This window comes from Mastigoproctus giganteus, chromosome 2, assembly GCF_048544385.1.
Source record: "Mastigoproctus giganteus isolate SK-2022 chromosome 2, ASM4854438v1, whole genome shotgun sequence".
NCBI classification, from domain to species: Eukaryota; Metazoa; Arthropoda; class Arachnida; order Uropygi; family Thelyphonidae; genus Mastigoproctus; species Mastigoproctus giganteus.
Genome location: NC_143576.1, coordinates 242,298,578 through 242,319,138, shown reverse-complemented (window position 1 = coordinate 242,319,138; position 20,561 = coordinate 242,298,578). Strand labels below are relative to the sequence as shown.

General features: G+C 36.8%; 1 protein-coding gene across 1 annotated transcript in view; it reads left to right on the top strand.

The window, feature by feature from the left end:
* Window positions 1–11,742: 11,742 nt before the first annotated feature.
* Window positions 11,743–20,561, top strand: part of LOC150090314 (salivary peroxidase/catechol oxidase-like) — a 47,724-nt gene continuing 38,905 nt past the window's right edge. Inside the window, exons 1-2 of the mRNA XM_090389796.1 lie at window positions 11,743–11,836; window positions 20,412–20,490. Of these exons, the coding sequence (XP_090245922.1) occupies window positions 20,465–20,490 (26 nt within the window). The 5' untranslated portion in view covers window positions 11,743–11,836; window positions 20,412–20,464. The remainder of the gene's footprint in view (window positions 11,837–20,411; window positions 20,491–20,561) is intronic.

Below are 20,561 nucleotides of genomic sequence, written 5' to 3'. Positions count from 1 at the left end.
AATAGAATTATCAAAAGTTAAAGTGCACAGACATGTGTAATGAGATTGACTTAAGAGTGGAGCTACTGACACGCTGTGATAGCCACCACACTACCCAATATCGTAGTTCGTGATTGTCTCGGCAAAGCAGTGTAAGATTTGAAAATCTTACAAAAATAAATTTTTTTATAAAGACTTTGGAAGTTAGTTTTCCTTTGGATTCTTGCCGTTAGTAGGATAATATGCTAATGTCCGCAGTTTCATTAACAAGAATTATTCAGTAAGAATTATAAAATTAGTGTGTAGTAGTAATGAAAAACAGAGCCATTAGCATAACTTCCGTTGTAAGCAGGGAATAGACGGTGAATACTACGGCAAAAGCAGCAAGTGATTTTGCGAAACAAACAAGTTAATGTTTATGCAAGGTCAATATAGTAGGGCAATTTACTTCAGTCGCAGACCGGAAGTCGGTTCTTAAACGCACTAAGTTGAGATTTTGGCGGTGTGAGTTAAAATGGTTTAGGAGGACACAAAGTGGTGATTTTTTTTGTCGGTGTGAGGGAAATGGTTTAGGAGCACATAGTTGAGGTTTTTTTAGTCGGGGCTAGTAAGAATGGTTTAGTCAGACACATAGTTTAGATTTTGGTCGGTGCTAGTAAGAATGGGTTAGTCATTGTGAAAGTCAGAGTTCTTTTTTTGAGTGGAACATAGTCAATGTTGGCTCTTTGGAAAAGTCTAGGAGTTGGGAAGAAATATGTGAAAGATAAAACACAAGAAAAGGGTGAAAAGGGTGAAATCAAATCTGCCGTTAAAGACCAAGATTCCTGAAATCTTGGAAAGCAAAGAGCTGGAATCGGATGGAATCCGAACCCCGATCGACATGATAGTAGCCATTCCAGAACAGGAGAAATGCATCAAGCGGGCTGAATAAAATGGAACCGAAACCTACCTGGCAGCCCTACTACCAGTGCCTAATTCTTCAAGAATAGTAAGACGCCGCCCCAGATAGTGAAGATAAGCTGTACCTGATAGGAAGGATGAAAGATGACGCCCCACCGAGTTCTACAAGTAAGTCGCTAGTTTGTAGTACATAGTATCTTCACACACACCAAGAACTGTAGAAACCCAGTAAATTGGTCAGCAGGACTTTAGAAATACCTAATGGTAAAGATAGTTTAGGGAAGAATCAGGAAGGAAGAACATTAAAAAGAGGGAAATTTATTAGATATAAGATATTTAGAATGTTGGATATATGATAACGTAGAAAGGGATAGAATGGAATTGATGTTAATCATTAATTGTTTCTTATGTTGGTATTTAAATGAAGCAGTATTAAACATATGTAGAAAGGGATAGAATGGAATTGAGATTTTTACTAATCGTATTTAATTGATGCAGCACTAAGTATATGTAGAAAGGAATGGAATGGAATTGATATTTCTTGTTTAACTGATGCAGTATTAAACATGTAGAAAGGGATAGAATGGAATTGATATTTTTTTACTAATGGTATTTAATTGATGCAGTATTAAGTATTTCTAGAATAGAATGGGATTGATATTAGCTTGTTAATGATTTTTACTAATGTATGAATATGATATATATATATATATATATATATATATATATATATATACACACATGTAGGTGAGTCCAAATCATGTTGTCATATGTATGAATTCAATTATTCTTTGGTTTAATTATGCTCATGTAAATATGCCTAATAAACTGATTTTTTTATATACAACATTTGTGTGTTTTTTGTTGTTCTGAGTACAAACCTATCCAAAGGGAATTAAACACATTAAGGAGCTTTCCCCTTGAGCTTAGAATTTTCTGTGAAGTAATAGTCAGATGCGCAAGTGGGGAGTTGTATTATAAAGGGGATATATTTAAATAGGGGAATAAATTAAAATAATATAAAATATATATAATCATCAATACATCCCCCCCACAGCAGTATTAGGAAACCGCTCCTACAGCCATGCGAAGCCTAAGAACAGTCGCTACAGGTGCCTCATTGCGTGCTGAGACCGTTTTGTACAATGATTTCACCGTCAACAACTAAACACGGCTCCTGTGGATAACTCGCAGCGAGTACAGAGAAGACGTACAGAAAAAGTTCCGTCGACATATGGAAATACTGGGTCACTTCACTGCAGCGAACAGTGCGAAAACAGATGTATGCAAAGTAGGAACAGGCCTAAAAGTGTGTCGGTAATGGCAGAGATGTCACTAACAGCAGAATGAGTCTCGGTAAGATGTTTACTGTCTTGTAAAGAGGCTCACTCGTCGTCGGATACTATATCAGCTGTTTATCATACGTGAGACAGCTACACGTCTGAACTTCGCAAAGTAAATATTAACCAATTTAGTGAAAAGATTGAGTGGGATGATGTGGGAGCACATAGTGAGGTAGGCAAAAAAAAAAAAAAAAAAAAAAAAGCTCCACCATGAAAACTTGTCACGCAGCTCACTAAGGACCATAGATGCACTTCTCTACAATCGCATGGAAACCTGGAAAATCGACACTGCACACATTCCTGGTCTATGGGAAAAACTTTTCATGTTCTAGCATGCTAATTAATGTTTCACCACATCGAATAGTGTAAAAATCTGGTCTGAGGACAACTCGTCTGGCTGATCTAAATCTGATCGAACACCTCTGTAATGAAGGATCAAGAGGAGACCAGTATGATCCTCTCCTAAAGATGAAGATCTAACTATTAATCTACATCATTAGAAAGCATGGTAACTTCACTTAACCTGCTATACGAAACAGCTAAAAAGTGCTCCACCACACATCGACAAACAATTGGACCAAATGTGTGCCAATATCTTATTATTTGTTCATTAAAACTTTCGTTTTATCAAATGTGACGGGTCCGAATATTTTAGGTAGGATTAGTTAGGATTTAATATAAGGATCCATCACAGACCTTTCACGAAATATCCAAAAAATAATAAACCGAATTAAATTTAATAAAAAAAAAAACAAAAAAAAAACAAAAAAAAAAAAACAAACAAACTCTTTAAAATCCCTTAATAATATTCAGATATCTGAACTTGTTGCGCTATTTTTTATTTAAACCATATTGATAATAGTGACATAAGAAAAAATAAAATTTATGGGTTTCTTTATATTAAAATAGCAATAATGATGAAACCGAAGTATTTGATATTAACGATGTTCTCATGTAACATTCGTTTCAACTGGAGATTGGGAAACAGTTTTTTATTCCTTCTTTCAACAAATGGCGTATCATATCGACAAAGTCTCATAGTTGCTGCATGTGTTGTTCTGTAATTCAGGCTTCATTCACTTTAAAGCGAAATTCTGAGTTTTATTTTTATTACATATAAAATGGCAATAACACGTCCAAATAGTGAAACCCCGATTATTTGTAACGCGTTAGTAAACACTGCGAAAGTGTTGCATATGAGCGATAGAAGTTATTACGAAAAAGAAACAAATTTTATCCTCGTACAAATCTCGGTTTCTAAACTAGGCCTACAATACTAAAAGTGCATATTTCCTTTTATTCAATTTACATACGTAGTGATGTGGTTTTCCGTTAACTAATAACACGAAACATATAATGAAAAGAAAAATGTGCCTGCTCTTTTGATAGATATGCTAATGCCACATTTTGATATGAAGGTTGACACTGACTATTTCAACTCAATATTCATGTCATGATTCTATTACCGAAAATAATCAGTTTTTCTTAAATAAATCATTTATTTATAAATTGGCTAATCTTCTATTAAGATAATCCATCTGCCTCTCTCTAAGTTACCTAATTGTAATTTCATCTGTTAAAAAATTAATAAATAATTAGCCTACATTTCCTTCAGCATGGGAGTCAGTTTAAATGTACTGCAGTGTAAAATGGCCATTCCAAATAAAAGTATTCTCTCCAAAGGGCTTCTAGACACTCTGCCATGTACTGAAAACTTAGTTTATAGCAGACTGCAAACAAGAATCCTAATCGGATGGAGCGTGGTCATCATCTTGTATCAAAATGGCAAATCGAAATATGAGCAGCCTCAGAATACTTCTCACCCCCATACCCCATACATGATTTTATTCGGACTACAAACAGAAAAGTTATCAGGTGAGACGATGAAATTGTATTCTTAGTTTATGATAACAATCTACTCTTGTACAAACATCTGACTGGAGAAATATGTTTATTCTCAGTTACTCCTGGTTTTTAGCAAATTGTGGAAAGGCGAGTTATTCTCAAGTGTTGGTAGCAAATTACTTATATGGATACCTTTTACGGCATGTATTAGAGAAGCCACTTTCAGAAAAGGCCCTGAGACGAGAATGTTTTTTTATTTAAGTGAGCAATCAATATGTACGTACTCTGATTCATGTAAACTGAAGGAATTATCTCTTACTATGTGTTGGCTCACAACGAAGCAAAAGGCGTTTGAGACGTTCCTATATTTCTGGCATGTTAGTGTATTTGTTTTATTCGAGACACGTTAGCTATATGGGAAAATAGTTGTAGTGCATCTCATTTACAGGTGCTGTTTCGTGCGATGTTGTTTCACTACGGAAGTGCAATACATCCGTCAAAATATCGATTCTGAAAAGAATAAACGTAGTATCAACGTAATATGGATGATAATTCCGAGAAATGTCTAGCGTGGGAGATTTACCAACGTATTATGCATGTAGATTTTGAAGCATTTCAGCGAGCGAGTGCAGTATATGAATATTCATAATCTATGAAAAAATTCTTTCGAACACTGAATAGACAGAAGGATTCATTTTTTTGATATATCTTACCATAAATATGAATATCTAAGAACGTGAACGTGATGGCTATTTTTATGAAGAGAGGCATGGTTAGGTGTGTGCGTATTAAGCGAGAAAGCATATGACAAGGAAGAATATATTAAGTCCATGTATTCTTCGTCATTTTGCCTAAAAACCGCGCAACACTCGCCTGAGACAGACTACAGAATTAAAAATAAGGCATGCTTAGATAAACTTAAGCTTGCTGTATAATAAATATAATCATTCTTTGAGAACTGTAAATTGCACTAATTCAGTTTTTTAACTTCCACTTGAAGACTGTAACAAAAGTTTCCTCAGCACGGACAAAAAAGTCAGCAAAACAAGTTGTCTTGCCTTTTCTATTTGCAGCCCGATTATGTATTGTTTTCTAAATTACTTTGTACCGCTTTTTCGCCTGAAAGTGTAGTCACTCCATCTGTGGACAGCTGATCTTTGAGAAATCATATTCATAATTATAAAAAAAAAACATGAAATAGTGAACACATGGGTTTTTTTTCTTAATTATAACAGAAAAAGGGGGCAGAATTTTTTATATATACCAGTTGAAAAGCCTAAAATTATTCACGCATTACAGATACGAGTACTGTACGTAGGAACCTCGTTGGTAGCACAGTTGCTTGGATCGCCATCCACCCCACATCGGATGGAAAAGATTCGAATTCCATCGATGAGGTGAGGAATTTTTATATTTGACTGTAATACAAATTACAGTCAACCCCCTTTCCCAAATCCCATGGTAAATTACACAACTATGTTTATACGTTTTTTTTTTCCACTTAGTAAATTGCAATGAAAACAGAAGAAACCTTTGTTACAGTTGAAAAACAAATTTCAGTTTAAAGCATAATTCATATTTATTAAATCTTTTTTCATACAGAACTTACAACATGTGGCCTAAAAAGAAGTAGTCAATTCTAATAAAGGGTATATCTCATTTCTAATAGAAGATAATGTATTGAATACATCCTTTGTTAACTTTCATTTGGTAACATCTATACCTAATTTTGACTTCCAGTTTTTATCTGATCCTGATATCTTAATATTTCCATTAAAAGAACCAAATAAAAAATTTTTCTAGGATAATGAATCCAAAATTCGAATTTGGTCTCCAAAGACTTTTCCTTATCGACGTTAGGGTTTTTCCCAATAGCAAACTTCGCATGCTTTGCACATAATTTATGCAATGTTTTGGCTTTTGAGGTCGTTAGCTCTTCTCTTTCCGTGAATCTTCGAAAACATATTATATCATCTTAAACTGGTGTGCAAAACTTAGGGACCAACGTTATTTCTAAAGGTTACGACCTCAAAATCTTTACATAAGGTACTCTTTGCTGATGAGAGTAGATTCAGTCTTAGCAGCAATTCTTGACGTCAGCTAATCTGGCGAGAGGTTGGCACACGGTATGACCCCGCAAGCATCACTGAAAAGGATCAATATGGCGGTCGAGGTGTTCTCATCTGGAGAGGCGTTATCTTGGATGGACGTACAAAACTGCAGATACTGGAAGGCGGTACTGTAAATGTGCTAAGGCTGTTCAAGAGAAGAATGTTGCATATGGTAATTGGCTTGTTTCTAATTCTTCAGTTTCATTTTCTGCTTACACCAAAGCTCGCAACAATTGTAAAGCAGATATTAATCAGTCCAAACTAGAGTTTGAACAGGCTAAGAGTAGAAAACTTGCTTCTTGCCCTAATGGTAGCCGAGCATTCTGGTCTCTTGCCAAAGCTATTGGTCGCAATTTTTGCCCATCTCTGCTCCCACCTCTGTCCAAACCAGATGGTTCTGTTGTCACTTCAGCCAAGGATAAAGCTGACCTGCTAGCATCCCATTTTTCTTCCAGCTCATGTATTAATGATCTTGGTAAAACACCTCCCACCATTCCCAACACGCTCCATTCAATGCCTCCTGTGGCCTTCCGTCAAAAGGATATCAGAAGGATTTTGATGAATCTTGATGCTAAGAAAGCTCGAGGTCCTGGTAGTATTTCTCCACTTGTCCTCAAAACCTGTGCTCCTAAACTGACTCTTATTCTTTGCCGCCTTTTTTAACTTTCTTATTCCAAAGGTGTTTTTCCTTCTGCTTGGAAATTTGCTCATATCCAGCCAGTTCCTAAAAAGGGTGACAAATCCCTCCCATCCAATTATCGTCCCATTGCAATTACTTCTAACCTTTCTAAAGTAATGGAGAAATCAATTAACCGCCAACTCTTAAACTACCTAGAAACCTTCTGTCTGATCAACGATCACCAGTATGGATTCCGTCAGTGTCGATCCACTGGTGATATTCTGGCTTATATTACCCATTTATGGACTAATTCAATGGAAAAGTTCGGTGAAACACAAGTAGTTGCTCTTGACATCTCAAAGGCTTTTGATCGTGTTTGGCATAAAGGTCTTCTAAACAATCTTCCATCTTATAGTTTGACAACTGTTTTTAGTAATTGGTTATCCAGTTTTCTCTCTGATCGCTCGCTGAGAGTGATGGTAGATGGCTCTCTGTCTTCTAACTACTCCACTAATGCCGGTGTCCTCCAAGGTTCAGTTCTTTCCCCCACTCTTTTCCTCTTGTATATTAATGACCTTCTTCCATTGACTGGCAATCCTATCCATAGTTTTGCCAATGATAGCACATTGCATTGCACTTTCCATTTTGAGAAACCTTGTCCTGCTCAATCAGCTTCAACTTCTCAAAACTCTGCTACCAGTTCCTTAAATGCCGATCTTCAGGTAATTCTCAAGTGGGGCAAAGACAACTTAGTTGATTTCAACCCTTCTAAAACTCAGTCTTGTCTTATATCTCGCAAAAAGGATTCTTCTGCTCCTATGCTTATCTTTAGGGACACTCCGATTTCTAGGCAAAATGATATATCTCTTTTGGAGATTACCCTGACTTCTAATCTCTCTTGGCACAAGCACATTACAAATATTGCTTCCTCTGCATCTAAAAAACTTGGTTTTCTCTTTCACTCTCGGCGTTACTTTTCTTCCAAACAGCTGCTCACTCTGTATAAATCGCAAATCCGCCCTGCCACGGAATATTGTTCCCACATCTGGGGTGGTGCCCCCAAAACCTCTTTCAGGCTTCTTGATTCCATTCAGAAGAGGGCAGTTAGGTTAATTAATGATTCATCTCTAACAGAGTCTCTCCACTCGCTTTCTCATAGACGTACTGTTTCTGCTGTATGCCTCTTCTACAGATACTTCCATGGGCACTGTTCTTCTGAATTGGCTTCTATAATTCCCGCTCTCTCTTTCAAAACAGTCCGAACACATGGAAACCAGCCTACATCCATTTACTGTCCAACTTCAAACCCACAGAACCAACTTTTCATCTTCCTCATTTATTCATTCAACTGCCGTTTTCTGGAACAACCTTCCTTCATACGTATTTCCTGAAAATTACAATCTACAGAAGTTCAAGTCCAATGTCAACAAATATCTTCTTTCGTCTTCTCAATCTCCAACCCAAGCACGGTACTAAGTACTATAGGTTCTAATACCTCTCGTGTTTGGGGTTCACATAAAAAAAAAAAAAAAAACCGGTGCACGCTACTGTACTGAGGTAATCTTCCCCATGTGCGTCTGTTTCGAGGTGCCATTGGCCGCGAGTTCGTGTTTATGGATGATAACGGCACACCCCATCGCACTGCAGCTGTTGATATGCTTCTGGAAAATGAGGACATTGTTTGTACGATTGGCCTGCCCGTTTCCCCCGATCGATCTAAATCCTATCGAAGACATATGGGACACTCTGAGGAAACGCCTAGCGGCACGTCCATATCAACCAGAAAATGTTCACCAGCTGAAGATGGCGCTGACAAAGTAATAGACGATGTTACCGCAAGAACGTATCAACAACATCGTTCTAAGTATGGACAGGGGGTCAAAGCCTGCATCGAAATTAGGGGTGGCCATATCTTCTACTCAGGACCACCTCTTCCCTTTGTTCCATCTTTGGCAGTGATGCATTGTGTATCATGGCAGCTGTTTGTTTGTTTGTTTGTTATTTGGTTTTTAGGAGCATTAGCAACTAAGGCCATATTGCTCCGGGGATATGCGGTGGTGATTCCCTGACCTTTCAGCATTCTACGTATTTGGTGGTCACGGGCTCGAACCCCGGTCTAATCAAGAAGCGTGTGCTACGCACTGCTGCTCCTGCTCACCTGGCTACGGAGGCGACATCATGGCAGCCAATGCTATGTTGCCATTTTTGAATAAAGTTCCTCTGTACTGTTGTTGTGTCGGTGTTGTTCCCTTCATCATTTCTCTACCTCACGAGGTTCCTTTGGTATGCTTTTCCCATATCCAGGCCACTCCTATGAGAAGCTACAGGTGAAAACCTGACTGGTCCTTAAATTTTGCACACCAGTGTATAACAAACTTTGTTGTACACCAACTTACCACACTGTTCAGATTAAATAAAAATTTCTTCAAAATCTGAAAGGGTAACAGTGTAAGAATTGTGCATCTTACTTATTTCAATTCAATCCATCTTACTTAATTCAAAAAAGAAGCAATTAGAAATCCTTTGCACTCCCAGAGGTGTAAGGAAAAATCTGATATAATAAACACAAGGATAGTAGTAATTTTCTGTCGACTATTCCTTTGGAACAGTGGACTGCTTTTCCTACTCGATATGACTTCAAAACTATTTTTGTTAGACTTTTCCGGAAACTCAGCGATAAACGTTCTTTCATAACTATTAGACCTACCAATCACATTGTTGAACAAGCAAAATAAACTGCTTTAAAACCAAAAATATTAAGAAATTGGACAATACTTCCATTACTTCCTGAAAATTACAAGTTTTACCATTGCTCCACCATTATTTTCTGTTGATTATTTCTTATTTCCATTATTTCCCATTACATTATTTCCCGTTTCCAAGAAGTTGCCTAAAGCTTTTCGATAATCATCCTATTTCCATTTCTTCTTCTTTGTTAGGAATTTTTTTTTAAATCTGATACCTCCTCTTTAAAAAAAAATTCCAATTAGAGGCATCAGTGCATTATGTATTCCCACGAAGATCAACATATACTGACCTTGCATATGAGTAGCAGTAATCCCAGATTAACGTACCAACTCTGCGGTACTTATGGCAGTGGAAAATGAAAAAGACCTGGGAGTCATTGTGTAGTCAAATATGAAGTTCTATAAGCAGTTCAGATAGGCTGCCAGGAGAGCTCATGGGGCATTCTTAGTAAGAATAGCCTATAAAACACTTCAATTCTGCAAATTGCGGCACGGGTATAAATCAGTATTGAAACATAAGTTGGTAGAGTGAGGTTCATGATATCCTTTCTTACAGTATTAAATCTTATGTTATAAACCAACAAAAGATGTTGCGACTCTCACTCTACCAAGCTATGTTTGTAATCTACACCAGGGCTGCAATTTGTAAGTGACATCTTGTGTAGGGTATTCTTATTAAGAAGTCTTTAGTTCTGAAGTCTTCTTAATTTTCAGAACTGAAATCCTTGGAAAATTGGAGATAAACTGAAGTTTGGAAACTAGAAGATAAAGCACCTTAAAGGGATTTTTCTACCCTAGTCCAGATATCTCCTAGAACGTTATTAATATGTTCCGTCCGATAGGCATGTGTACCTGTGGACTTGTATAGTATCTTATGTAGAGCGGCTCTGGAACGCTAGAACAAGTCCACCCTTGTTCAATGTGGTAATACAGAATTCTGCAAAACGGCCAGAAATGTGTTTATTATGTAATATTTGTGCAGCGTGTGTTGTTGTGTTGTTTAGTGGTTTCTGACCACTTTTCCACTAGAAGGCGATCAGCTGGAAAGCCTACCCAGGGCCCGTTTACACCATGAAGAGATGGGCCACAACTAAGTGTGAATCGTTGTGGACTCCAATTATCCCGTACTGAATGCTCAAAGCGAGTTTCGGATCATTCAAAAAAATAATAATAAAATAGAAAAAAATAAATTAAAAAATAATAAAATTTTAAAACATCTTGTATCCACTGGCGAGGTGCAAGACCAGGGAACCCCCAACCCAGGCATCAGAAAAATCTTGTCTCTAGCACAAGGCTAAAGCTCAGGGGGAAAAATGAAAAGAAAAGGGGGAAAAAAGGTGGAGGTTGTATGGAGAGGGAAAGGGAAAAAGAGAAAAGTTGACCTACGAAAACTGCATTGAGGCGCTTTATCTCCTTTAAAATAATGTTAGCATCAACAAGTTGATTAAACCCGGCTCGCCGCCTTCTCCCTTTCGCTTATATGAATGCTATTAAATATGCCATTAGCTTTACAGAATGCATTATGAATTCGGCGTGATACAGGTTGGAATAGTACCTCTTAGGAAAGTAAGAAAATAGTTATTTCTGGGCACCTTATATTCGAAATTCTTGACAACAGGCTCGTGTAAAAAAGAAAATAGGCCCTCGGCAGTTGCCTAATTTGCGTAGTGGGCAATCTGATCTTGGAAATGATTACTGTTGTCAAAAATTGTAAAAAAAAAGAGAGAGATAATCACGTTAAAAAAATCGTATTCCCAGAAAATGCAGTACTGTCAAAAATTAAGGACGCCCTCAGGAGGCTATGTAGTTTACCTAGTGAACAATCTGGTCCTGGTGTAAATCAGTCATTCAAACATAACAATCAGTTGTAAAATGTTGTGACTGAAAGTATTAATGGTCTCATTTACACCGAACAAACTTCCATAATTTAACGTTCGATTATTTCCAACCACTATTTGTTTCTTCATTCTCAATCTCCGAAAAGAAACCCAGGTGCGCATACGATGAATACATTCTGTTGCATAACTAACTGATGTGTGGCAATGAATACATAGCGAATCTCATTAACAATTTCAGCATATGTGGTGACACATGCAGTTCTCTGAAGTGTTTGTACGGTTGAAAGAACCCCCTACGAGTTTTGTGACGTTATCAATGAGTTCCGTGCAAATAAAATACCCGATACAGCCACAGGAAGATGAGACCGTCAGTCAGCAACAGGAAAGATCACTTCACAAACAAAGCCTCCAGCATCTCAGTTAGAGTTTCTACAGCTTTGAAACGACGCCGAAAGTAAGTCAATGTTAATACCTGCATAGCTAGATAGCAGCTGCTTCTCTCTCTCTCTTTCTCTAATGTATTTTTTCTATTCCGTTTTCCAGAACCGACTTAAAATATACTTTTCACTTTGAGATAGAAACGTGGTAAATATTTGACAAAGTTCTGTATACAGTTCGACGTCAATTTTTTTTATAGTGGCACAGCGTTTTGTGGAAGGCGCCACCGGTGGTTTCCCACACAGCCATGGTACTTTGCGAAGAAATACAGAACCTCTGTAAAAGCCTGAAAAGTGTAATGTCTGATTTGTGTCAGAGTAGTGTTATTTTCTGTTGTTGTGTCTCTGGCTACTTGGCCGCAGGGGCCCTAATGGACCCTACGTTGCCCGCCACCTCCGCTTGGAGGTGAGCCAGGCTTCCCATTATATTCGGATAAAAACAGGGAGGACTGGGGAAGGGGACTAGCCCCAGGGGATTAAAAGCATGGGGCCAGGTTGCCCTATGTGGGAGGAGATCGCACTGAGGGCAGTCGTTCCCTGTGTGTATTCCTACACCAGCCAGACCAGCTGTAGCCGGTGTCAGCATATTCCACACCATGCCACAATAGAAGAATATGACATCAGCAAGGAAGGGGGGTTTCCAAGTAGGTTATCCCCACTGCAGTCCGATTTGGGACTTCGACGTCAGTTATCGCAACTGAAGTTTGATCAGTTTGAATAATTGATTTTGATTCCTATTTTTTTTTTTTTTTTTAATGAACAAAATTCTTTTATTTTGTCGCTATTCAGTACGGGATTAGTACCTATGTCTGAGCTGACCGTGGTTCGAAATTACGTGACCCTTAAATACTGTTAATATTCTCATCAAATAATTAGCTGTAAACTGCTTCTACTAATATAGACATTATGGAATATAAAAAAAAAATTATTATCGCTGTTAGACAGTGTGGTGGGGGGGATAAAATTGAAATGTTTGTTATTAACTGCAATAGGGTGGAACTTCAGTAGGGTGGAAGTGTCCATCCTACTGAAGTCTCAATAGCCCCCAATTCTGCAAATCTGACTGCAATTCGCAGAAAATTCTAGATTGTAGGGTGTGTAAAGTGGGTGTTAGCAGAACATTAAAGACACATTTATTTACAAAATAAGTTATTTTTTGTAAATTTATTTTACAAAATTTACAACCTTTAATGAACATTATATACAGCATTTACATAAAAGAAACAAATAATTACATACAAGCATACCAATTTCCATATATTTGAACCATACTACAGTACACTACACTATCTCTCTCTCATCAACTGTTCTCAATTTACAAATTATTAACATCGGTTTGTATCAGTTGTATCTTATTAAATATGACTCCTCGATGATTACTCAATCATTCTCTTACATTACCAATTTTTATCACTTACATCAGTAAATTCATTTCAGCTCTTATTACACTTTTTGTATATTTGTTTCTAGCCTTTAACACATGAAATGTATTACGACTGTATTACCAAAATGTATTGCAAATGTATTACCTCTTACCTCAATAATATTCGCTATAGATCACCCATTCTACCTTAATTACTCTCTAGTTATCATCTTAGTCATCCCCTTTACCACCCTTACGTTATTTCATTATCATATCATTAACATTCACAAGAAATTGCCTCACCTTAGTAACTAACTTGCCTAATACAACAGGAATGTTCTTTTTTTAAAGGGGCTATTACTCAATTGCTTACAGAGCTAGGTTATGAGTCCTTGAGTTCAGGATTCGAGGAAAAAACAGGAACAGACTTACGTTCCGGATTGGTCGCTACTTCCAATTTCCTTGCATTCAGGCTTCCTTCGTGGCAGACAGTCTTTCTTCCCTTTCTTGGGTACACTGCCTTCCGATGCGGACCAGGCTTTCGTTCTTGCACGTTTACCTTAACCTTAAACTTAACCACCGCCTTCACGGCCTATCACTGCCTCCCGATGCCATACCAGGCTTTCTTTCTCTCAAGTTTTTTTTTTTTTTTTTTTTCTTCTTCATCCTGCTACAAGGTGTGAACTTTGACCACCAAAAAATCTACTTTTTCTTCAACCCGAAACTCACCACTTTTTCTCCAGGCCACACAGAAATCAGATACAGAGTCGACAATTTCTCAAATTACTGCCCCCGAACTTTACTCTTTCCCTCAAATTTGGAACGCCCCCCCCCCCCCCCCGAGGACTCCAACCAATCTCCATACTGTTTAATTTTTCATTCCTTCCTATTTGCTAAAACAACTCACCCCAGCTGTCTCCCTAGCGCACAAACCAACCCTTCTCTAGAAATTTCTTATTTGTTTTCACACGGCAGTATGGCACTTTCATGTTTGCCGGTAACCTCCAAAACACTCATTTTCGTTTTCACACTTTCTTTCTAAATAGGGCCAACTTATCGAAAATTCAGTCATCCACACCGTTCTCTTTTGATAAAAACACTGGACGTCCACTAATTTCTTGTTTACTTTCTAACAGTGGCTTAGATCAAAAGAGACTCTTCGTAATCCCGTTTCATGATGCTATTGTTCTTGCCCTCAGCAACCCTTTCACGCCTGTTCTCAAATGGCACCCTCTTTCTTAGTCATTACGCTGTCTTTGTTTGGTCTCTTGTATTATTTAAATTACTTGTTTACCTTTAGCCGCTATTTTAATTTGCATCTCTAAAACTGTCCATTCCTAAATCCAGTGTTTCTTCAAACTTTAACCTTATTTACATTAAAACTAAATATCCAATCTTAAAACTTACTATCTTTAACTTAATACATTTGCATTAATGCTAATATTCTCACTTTCCATCGCCCTTCCTGGATTTATTTTAGCAAAACAAATATTTCTATTTTAATTTGTAAGATCTACATCTTACAACAGCACCACGTTTATGTATCATGCACTCACTGGCCAAAAAATTAGAAACTTTTATTCATTATCTGATAGGGCCAAATTTTGCCGAATTACAGCCTGTACACGTTGTGGCATGGATTGAACTGTGTCTAAGAGAGTTTGGTTCAAAATTATTTTGGTATGTCCATAATGGCTCGCAACTTAGGCAGGGAAAAGTTCCTTTATCATTCTTAATTATACCCACACAGTTTTCGTGGATGTATATCAGAAACCATCACAAAGTCATATATACAGTTGCATATCATCTCCGTAAACGTAGCAGAACAAGAGCTTGTGGGACGAAGATGCCTGACTGATCCTGGTCCGGTGAATGATTCTTTCATTAAAATTCCTCCATTGTAGCTTTTGCCACGGTTTCAAATGAGAAATCGAAAAGCGTTAAAGTTTTTTCAGAAGTTTAGACGTTCCCAATACGGCCTTATATAGGCCATATATACAGGCCATAATTTTGGAATGTCTAAACTTGTAAAACATTTTCCTCGGTAAACCTGTTAAAATAACAGTGAAACGAATATTATTCGTTTTAAGGTGAAATTAAGTCATCTATTTTAATGTGAAACAACAACGATTTACTTCTTAAAATAAGATGCGCACAATCAAAATCATTGTTTTCCGAATTAAAAACTGCTAACACACGGCTGAGTGAGCAGTAGACTTCAACATAAATAGGTCGTAGACATGTCGTTACTGCCATCTGTGATTGAAACCGTACTAAGCCATATTGAGTAGAGGTACCTTCATTTCGTAATATGTTGAAGAGACGCGGTACATCGGTTGTAAGCGTGAATATTTGCCAACGACAGATTACATATATTTCCTTTATTTAAAAGTTTTAAGTTAAAAGGAACAGATATTTAACTATCAGAGATTGCACATGAGCTGCTGTCCTGTAACAAAAGAAGTCAAAAGTGTTGGGTTAGACAAGTGGCTCTCGCCCTAAATGAAACGCATAAATTTGAGACAGATATAAATCAAGTATTACCGATGAACAAATTGCGGGCAAACTCAAAAATAATATATGAGAGGATCCAAATTTAATTTATCTCTATTTATGAACAGAAAATTAGTTTCTTTTAGTCGTTTGTAATTCTGTTTGCCGATATGAACCAGTACACCGTTTTAATGGAAACTACTTACTGAAGCAAGCTGTTCTGCACAACATATGAGAAATAACAACCAGAGAATAAAATCAAATAAATTTAGTTCACTTTATTCCACTCAATTTTCGATTATGGAAATGATTCCGCTTCCACGAGGTTGAGCACTCAGCGCTAAGGCCTAGGAATAAAAGCAAGGAACAGACTAATATTCAAATTAGACAAATTTGAACATTATTCTGACTGTGGTTATTATTTGAATAATAACCACAGTCAGCTCTAATTCAAGAATGGTTCCACCACGGTACTGAACCAGAATAACTTATACTGTACGGTGGGGCACTTTATAAATTACAGGTGTCCTCACACGTTTAAGCATGAATAGACATCTAGTCGTGACAGCACACGGGGTCTCCCTTAGGTATGTTAGAACACGATGATACTTGGGGTTGTAATTAGAGGACTTTTCTTTACAGAGCATATGAAATTTTTAAAGAATAAGATTCGCTTATTCTGCCCCAAGTTTGGAGAGTGATTAGAGTCGATTGGGGAATTACAGAATGCTCTCTCAATTTATTGTATAACTGTTTATTCATCCCCATAGTGGCTTATGCTTCTGGAGCTTGGGTATATAGAATCCCATTCGGTTATTCAAAAATATTTGTTGCAAACGCAGCGATTCTCTCTTCTGAATAGAACTCGTGCTTGTCGCATAGTTTCCAATGAAGTTTTTCAAGTGATGGTAGGTAGACTTCCTGTTGATTTGTTGATTATCCTTTCTGGCATGGTGTATTTTGTTAAGAATAATATTAATGTTACAATTTTGGGTATAGCATCTTGCCTTGATGTTAGCAGATTGTATTCCAGAGCTGACCTAACAGTTAAAAAGAAAAGATTTATGAATGATTTATATAATTTGTGGCATTCTAGACGGAATAACAGCCAGAAAGGTAGACAAAGTTTTTGTTTTTGCCAAGAGTAAATATTATAGATGTGACAAGAAAACCTTTGCTCCAATTGGATTGAACGCTGCGTTCCTCATCACTGGACATGTCTTGCTCAAAGATTATGTCAGCTAGGTTTGTCCTTAAGTGTCCTTGTGGTAAAATTGAGCCATCTGATCATATTATGTTCGAATGCAACAATTATATTGACTTGAGATCTTATTTTAAAAAAATCAGTCACAGTTTTAAATCACGATAGTGTATGGATCCTGTTTGCTGACAGAAGACTATTTTCTTATTTTAATGAATACATTTCTAAAGCTTTCAAGAGGAAAATGGTTTTAAGAACAGCTAGATATTAGAGGGCCCGCCTCCTAGTGGCAAGGATAGTAACCCGACCCACTGGATGGATGAGGGCATCTCTTAGCATATGCTTTATTTTCTTTAATTGGGGCCAACTTGCACTCATCTCCTATTTGATTTGATGTTAGTTCGAGTTAATTTTATTTTATTTTAATTACATAACTTCTTTTAGTTGTAATAACTTCTCCTGTTGTCTAATAAAATTTCTGAAATATCCACGGATAGACTTAGGTCTAGGTAGTGATTAATAAAGTGTCGCTTTAAATGGAATACGGTGACGGACTGCCACTGTTTTGGAGAGGTGTGGGTTCAATTCCTATCGACGATGGCGGAATTTCTAAAGCTCTCTTCATTCGAGGCTATAGTTAGCTGATATCGGGTAGAGTGTGCAGCATTTTTCCCTGTGAGCTATTCGGTGATTTTCAGCCGCACAACATACAAAACTAACCCATAAACACAGCTTGGGGACCGTTAATACTAATAATACGTTGATAACAATAGAGCTTATGTGTAAAAATGAGGCTTGAGTGTTTCAATACAGATGAAGGTTAGCACGCAGTGAAAGCAGGCATTCAGGAAGGCGCGTACAGTGCTTCATCAAAGATTTACCATGCTTCTGCATCTAGGAAGAAAGAGGTTACTGTTCTGTTATATAAATCAAGGTGATGAGACTGCATTTGGAATGTTGTGTTGAGCGATGCAGGCTTTATTTAAAAAAAAAAACCTTCTTGAAAGTTTAGAAATACAAATTGAATGAAAGTAGAATTTTAACACCGAGGCACAAATAAAACTATCGTGGAAAACTAATGGAAGGGATGGTCATCGATCACTGGAATAAATTACTGCCCTGAGTCGTTGAGGTGGATAATGTGACGATTAAGCTGCTCCTGGATCGGTAACTTCTATCGGTGGGAATCGCATGATAAGAGTAGATATAAATTGCATAATTTTTTTTTTCGATGCAGCAAAAGCCTATCATCCTTAACCTTTTGAGCTATATACTACTAATAATAATAAGTTTATTTGTCTCTTTGTTGTTACATTTGATGGGAGGCAACAGTAAAAACGAGGGAGAATAAGCCAAAAGCTTTTTAGGGGTGTTCCCATAGAAAAGAGATACAAATAATATAATACTTATGCCGTTCTAAAATTACAGGTATTATGAACAACAACAGATATACCACTAATAAATTATAAAATTATGTATATTAATATTGAACATATTTTGAATAATAATAACACATTCTGAATTGTCATGGCTTAGTGTTTCTATTTTCCCAATGATTTATTTTAGAAGCAAGTCTGCATGCGGGTATGGTATTCCAGTGAGTTTTCTCGATTACTTCTAGAAAAATAACTTTACTAATTAAACCATATAAACAAGATTTAATGCATGATAATAAACCATATCTAATAGATCTCAGATTTCAAACATGTTATTCCGTATTTGTTAATTAAACAGAGGCGTTAAATTCTGGGCAATCAACTTTCTTTATGCAAAATTATCCCCTCCTTTTGTTTCAGTTAATACTGTAATAATTCAAGTGCCTTCCTACCAGTCAACCTCTCGTTGTCCGTACTCATAGTAAACATGCCAGTTCTAACGATTGATTATTCTTGTCAAGAAGACGAAATCGAGTGACAAAAAAACTAATATACAATCTCATCAATGCCTGCTAAAGCAAGACATGTTTCTGAAATTTATATTATTATTCTAATTAATAAATTTTCTTCAGCTTATTCTCTGAATTAGTCATTTGTTTGTTAGACAAACAATGATAATTGGCCAAAAGCACACTGTAAAACACTTGCTCAATCTACCTTCAAAATGAGTGAGGTTTGTTAGAGAAACATGCTCCAGTCATGCTCCAGTTCTCAGCTGGTGTGCGAAGTTTATAAACCACTTGGTTACAGGTTGTGGTGAAATAATTGTGCCTTTTTTGGAGTCCCTTTGCGGGAATAATAACCACAGTCAGCTCTAATTCAAGAATGGATGCAAATGATAAACTTAGCTTTAGAAGCCTATTTAGTTAAACCCCATCGCGAATACTGCATACTAAAGACTGTGCACCTGTTTTTGCCAACTTCCACAGGGATTCTGAGGTATCTGTGAATAAATAACCAGTACCGGCAGCAATAACTCTAGGTCTAAGGAAATTAAATTTCATGTAGTCATCGATATATTAAAGCTAGTGGAAGCTAGATATACAGTACTTGTAAAAATGCATTTCTGAAAATATTTGAAAAACGCAAAAGAAGATAAATGTTACAGTTCTTTCTAAATTATGTGCAGTAAAACCTGGCTTTCGTGAGGATATGGAGATAAGGCTGTCTGTTAAAACCAATTGTTCGTTAAACTCGCAATAAGTACATATAATCGCCGAAGTTGCCATAAGTTTTGTAATATAAAATCAAAATCATTAAATATTGTAGTTTACTGCACTTACCAGTTTTGGGGAGTAGAACTTGAAATTTTACCGAGCTGTGACTAAAACTTATTCAGGACTGAATCTGAAAAGTTCTAGAGAATCCTCTCTGGAGGGTCAATTAACTCTCTACTGATGTGTGGCCCACCCGATAGGCTGACGAGATGATGTTGATGATGACGATGAAGATTATGGCTCCATGGCACTACATTTTAATAGTGAAAATATTTCAACTTATGCTAAATGCCATCGGACTGGGACAGAAACTTCACTTGGATCCGTATAGACGAAAATCATGGTGTGGACATCAACCATTATTTTCGAAGTCCATTAAACTGAGATCGGTTAAAGCGAGAGTTTTCTGTGTATTTTAAACAAAACATCAGTCCTGCGTACACCTACATTTATTTATCTTTTCATTATAAAGAGCATCACTCACTATACAAGGAAATTTTAAAAAATATATTACAATTGACCCCAGTCTCTCTTATCGTCAGATCAAAATCTTCAAAATACTTAATTTTTGAGAAATTAAAGGGTTCCATTAATTTAGAGAAGAATCCTTAAATAGCAAATTATGGGTGCAGTCGGTGCCTGCTTATATTTCTCTGTCATTATGTAGGAAAAAATATAGATGTGGAAAAGGACGTAGATGTGGTTGCTATGGAGAGTGAAAGTTATGCACGTAATAAATCCCTGTATGAACGCGAGCGAGCACTACACACACAAACTTAGTAGCTAAAATAGGTGAAGGATATTTATTTGCTCTTTAAACACATATTAGAATTAAATAAGAATGGTGTTTCAAATATAAATTTCTTCGTTTGTTCTTTGTAGGTTGAATTCTACTTTATTATCAGGTGGACTGCGCTCTTAGAAATTTAAGCGAGATGAATACTATACGTTGTAAAATAAGGTAAGATTTTGATTCGAACTTTACACCATCATTCGAAAATTTATGCTGTAATTAGATAGATTAAAAAATTC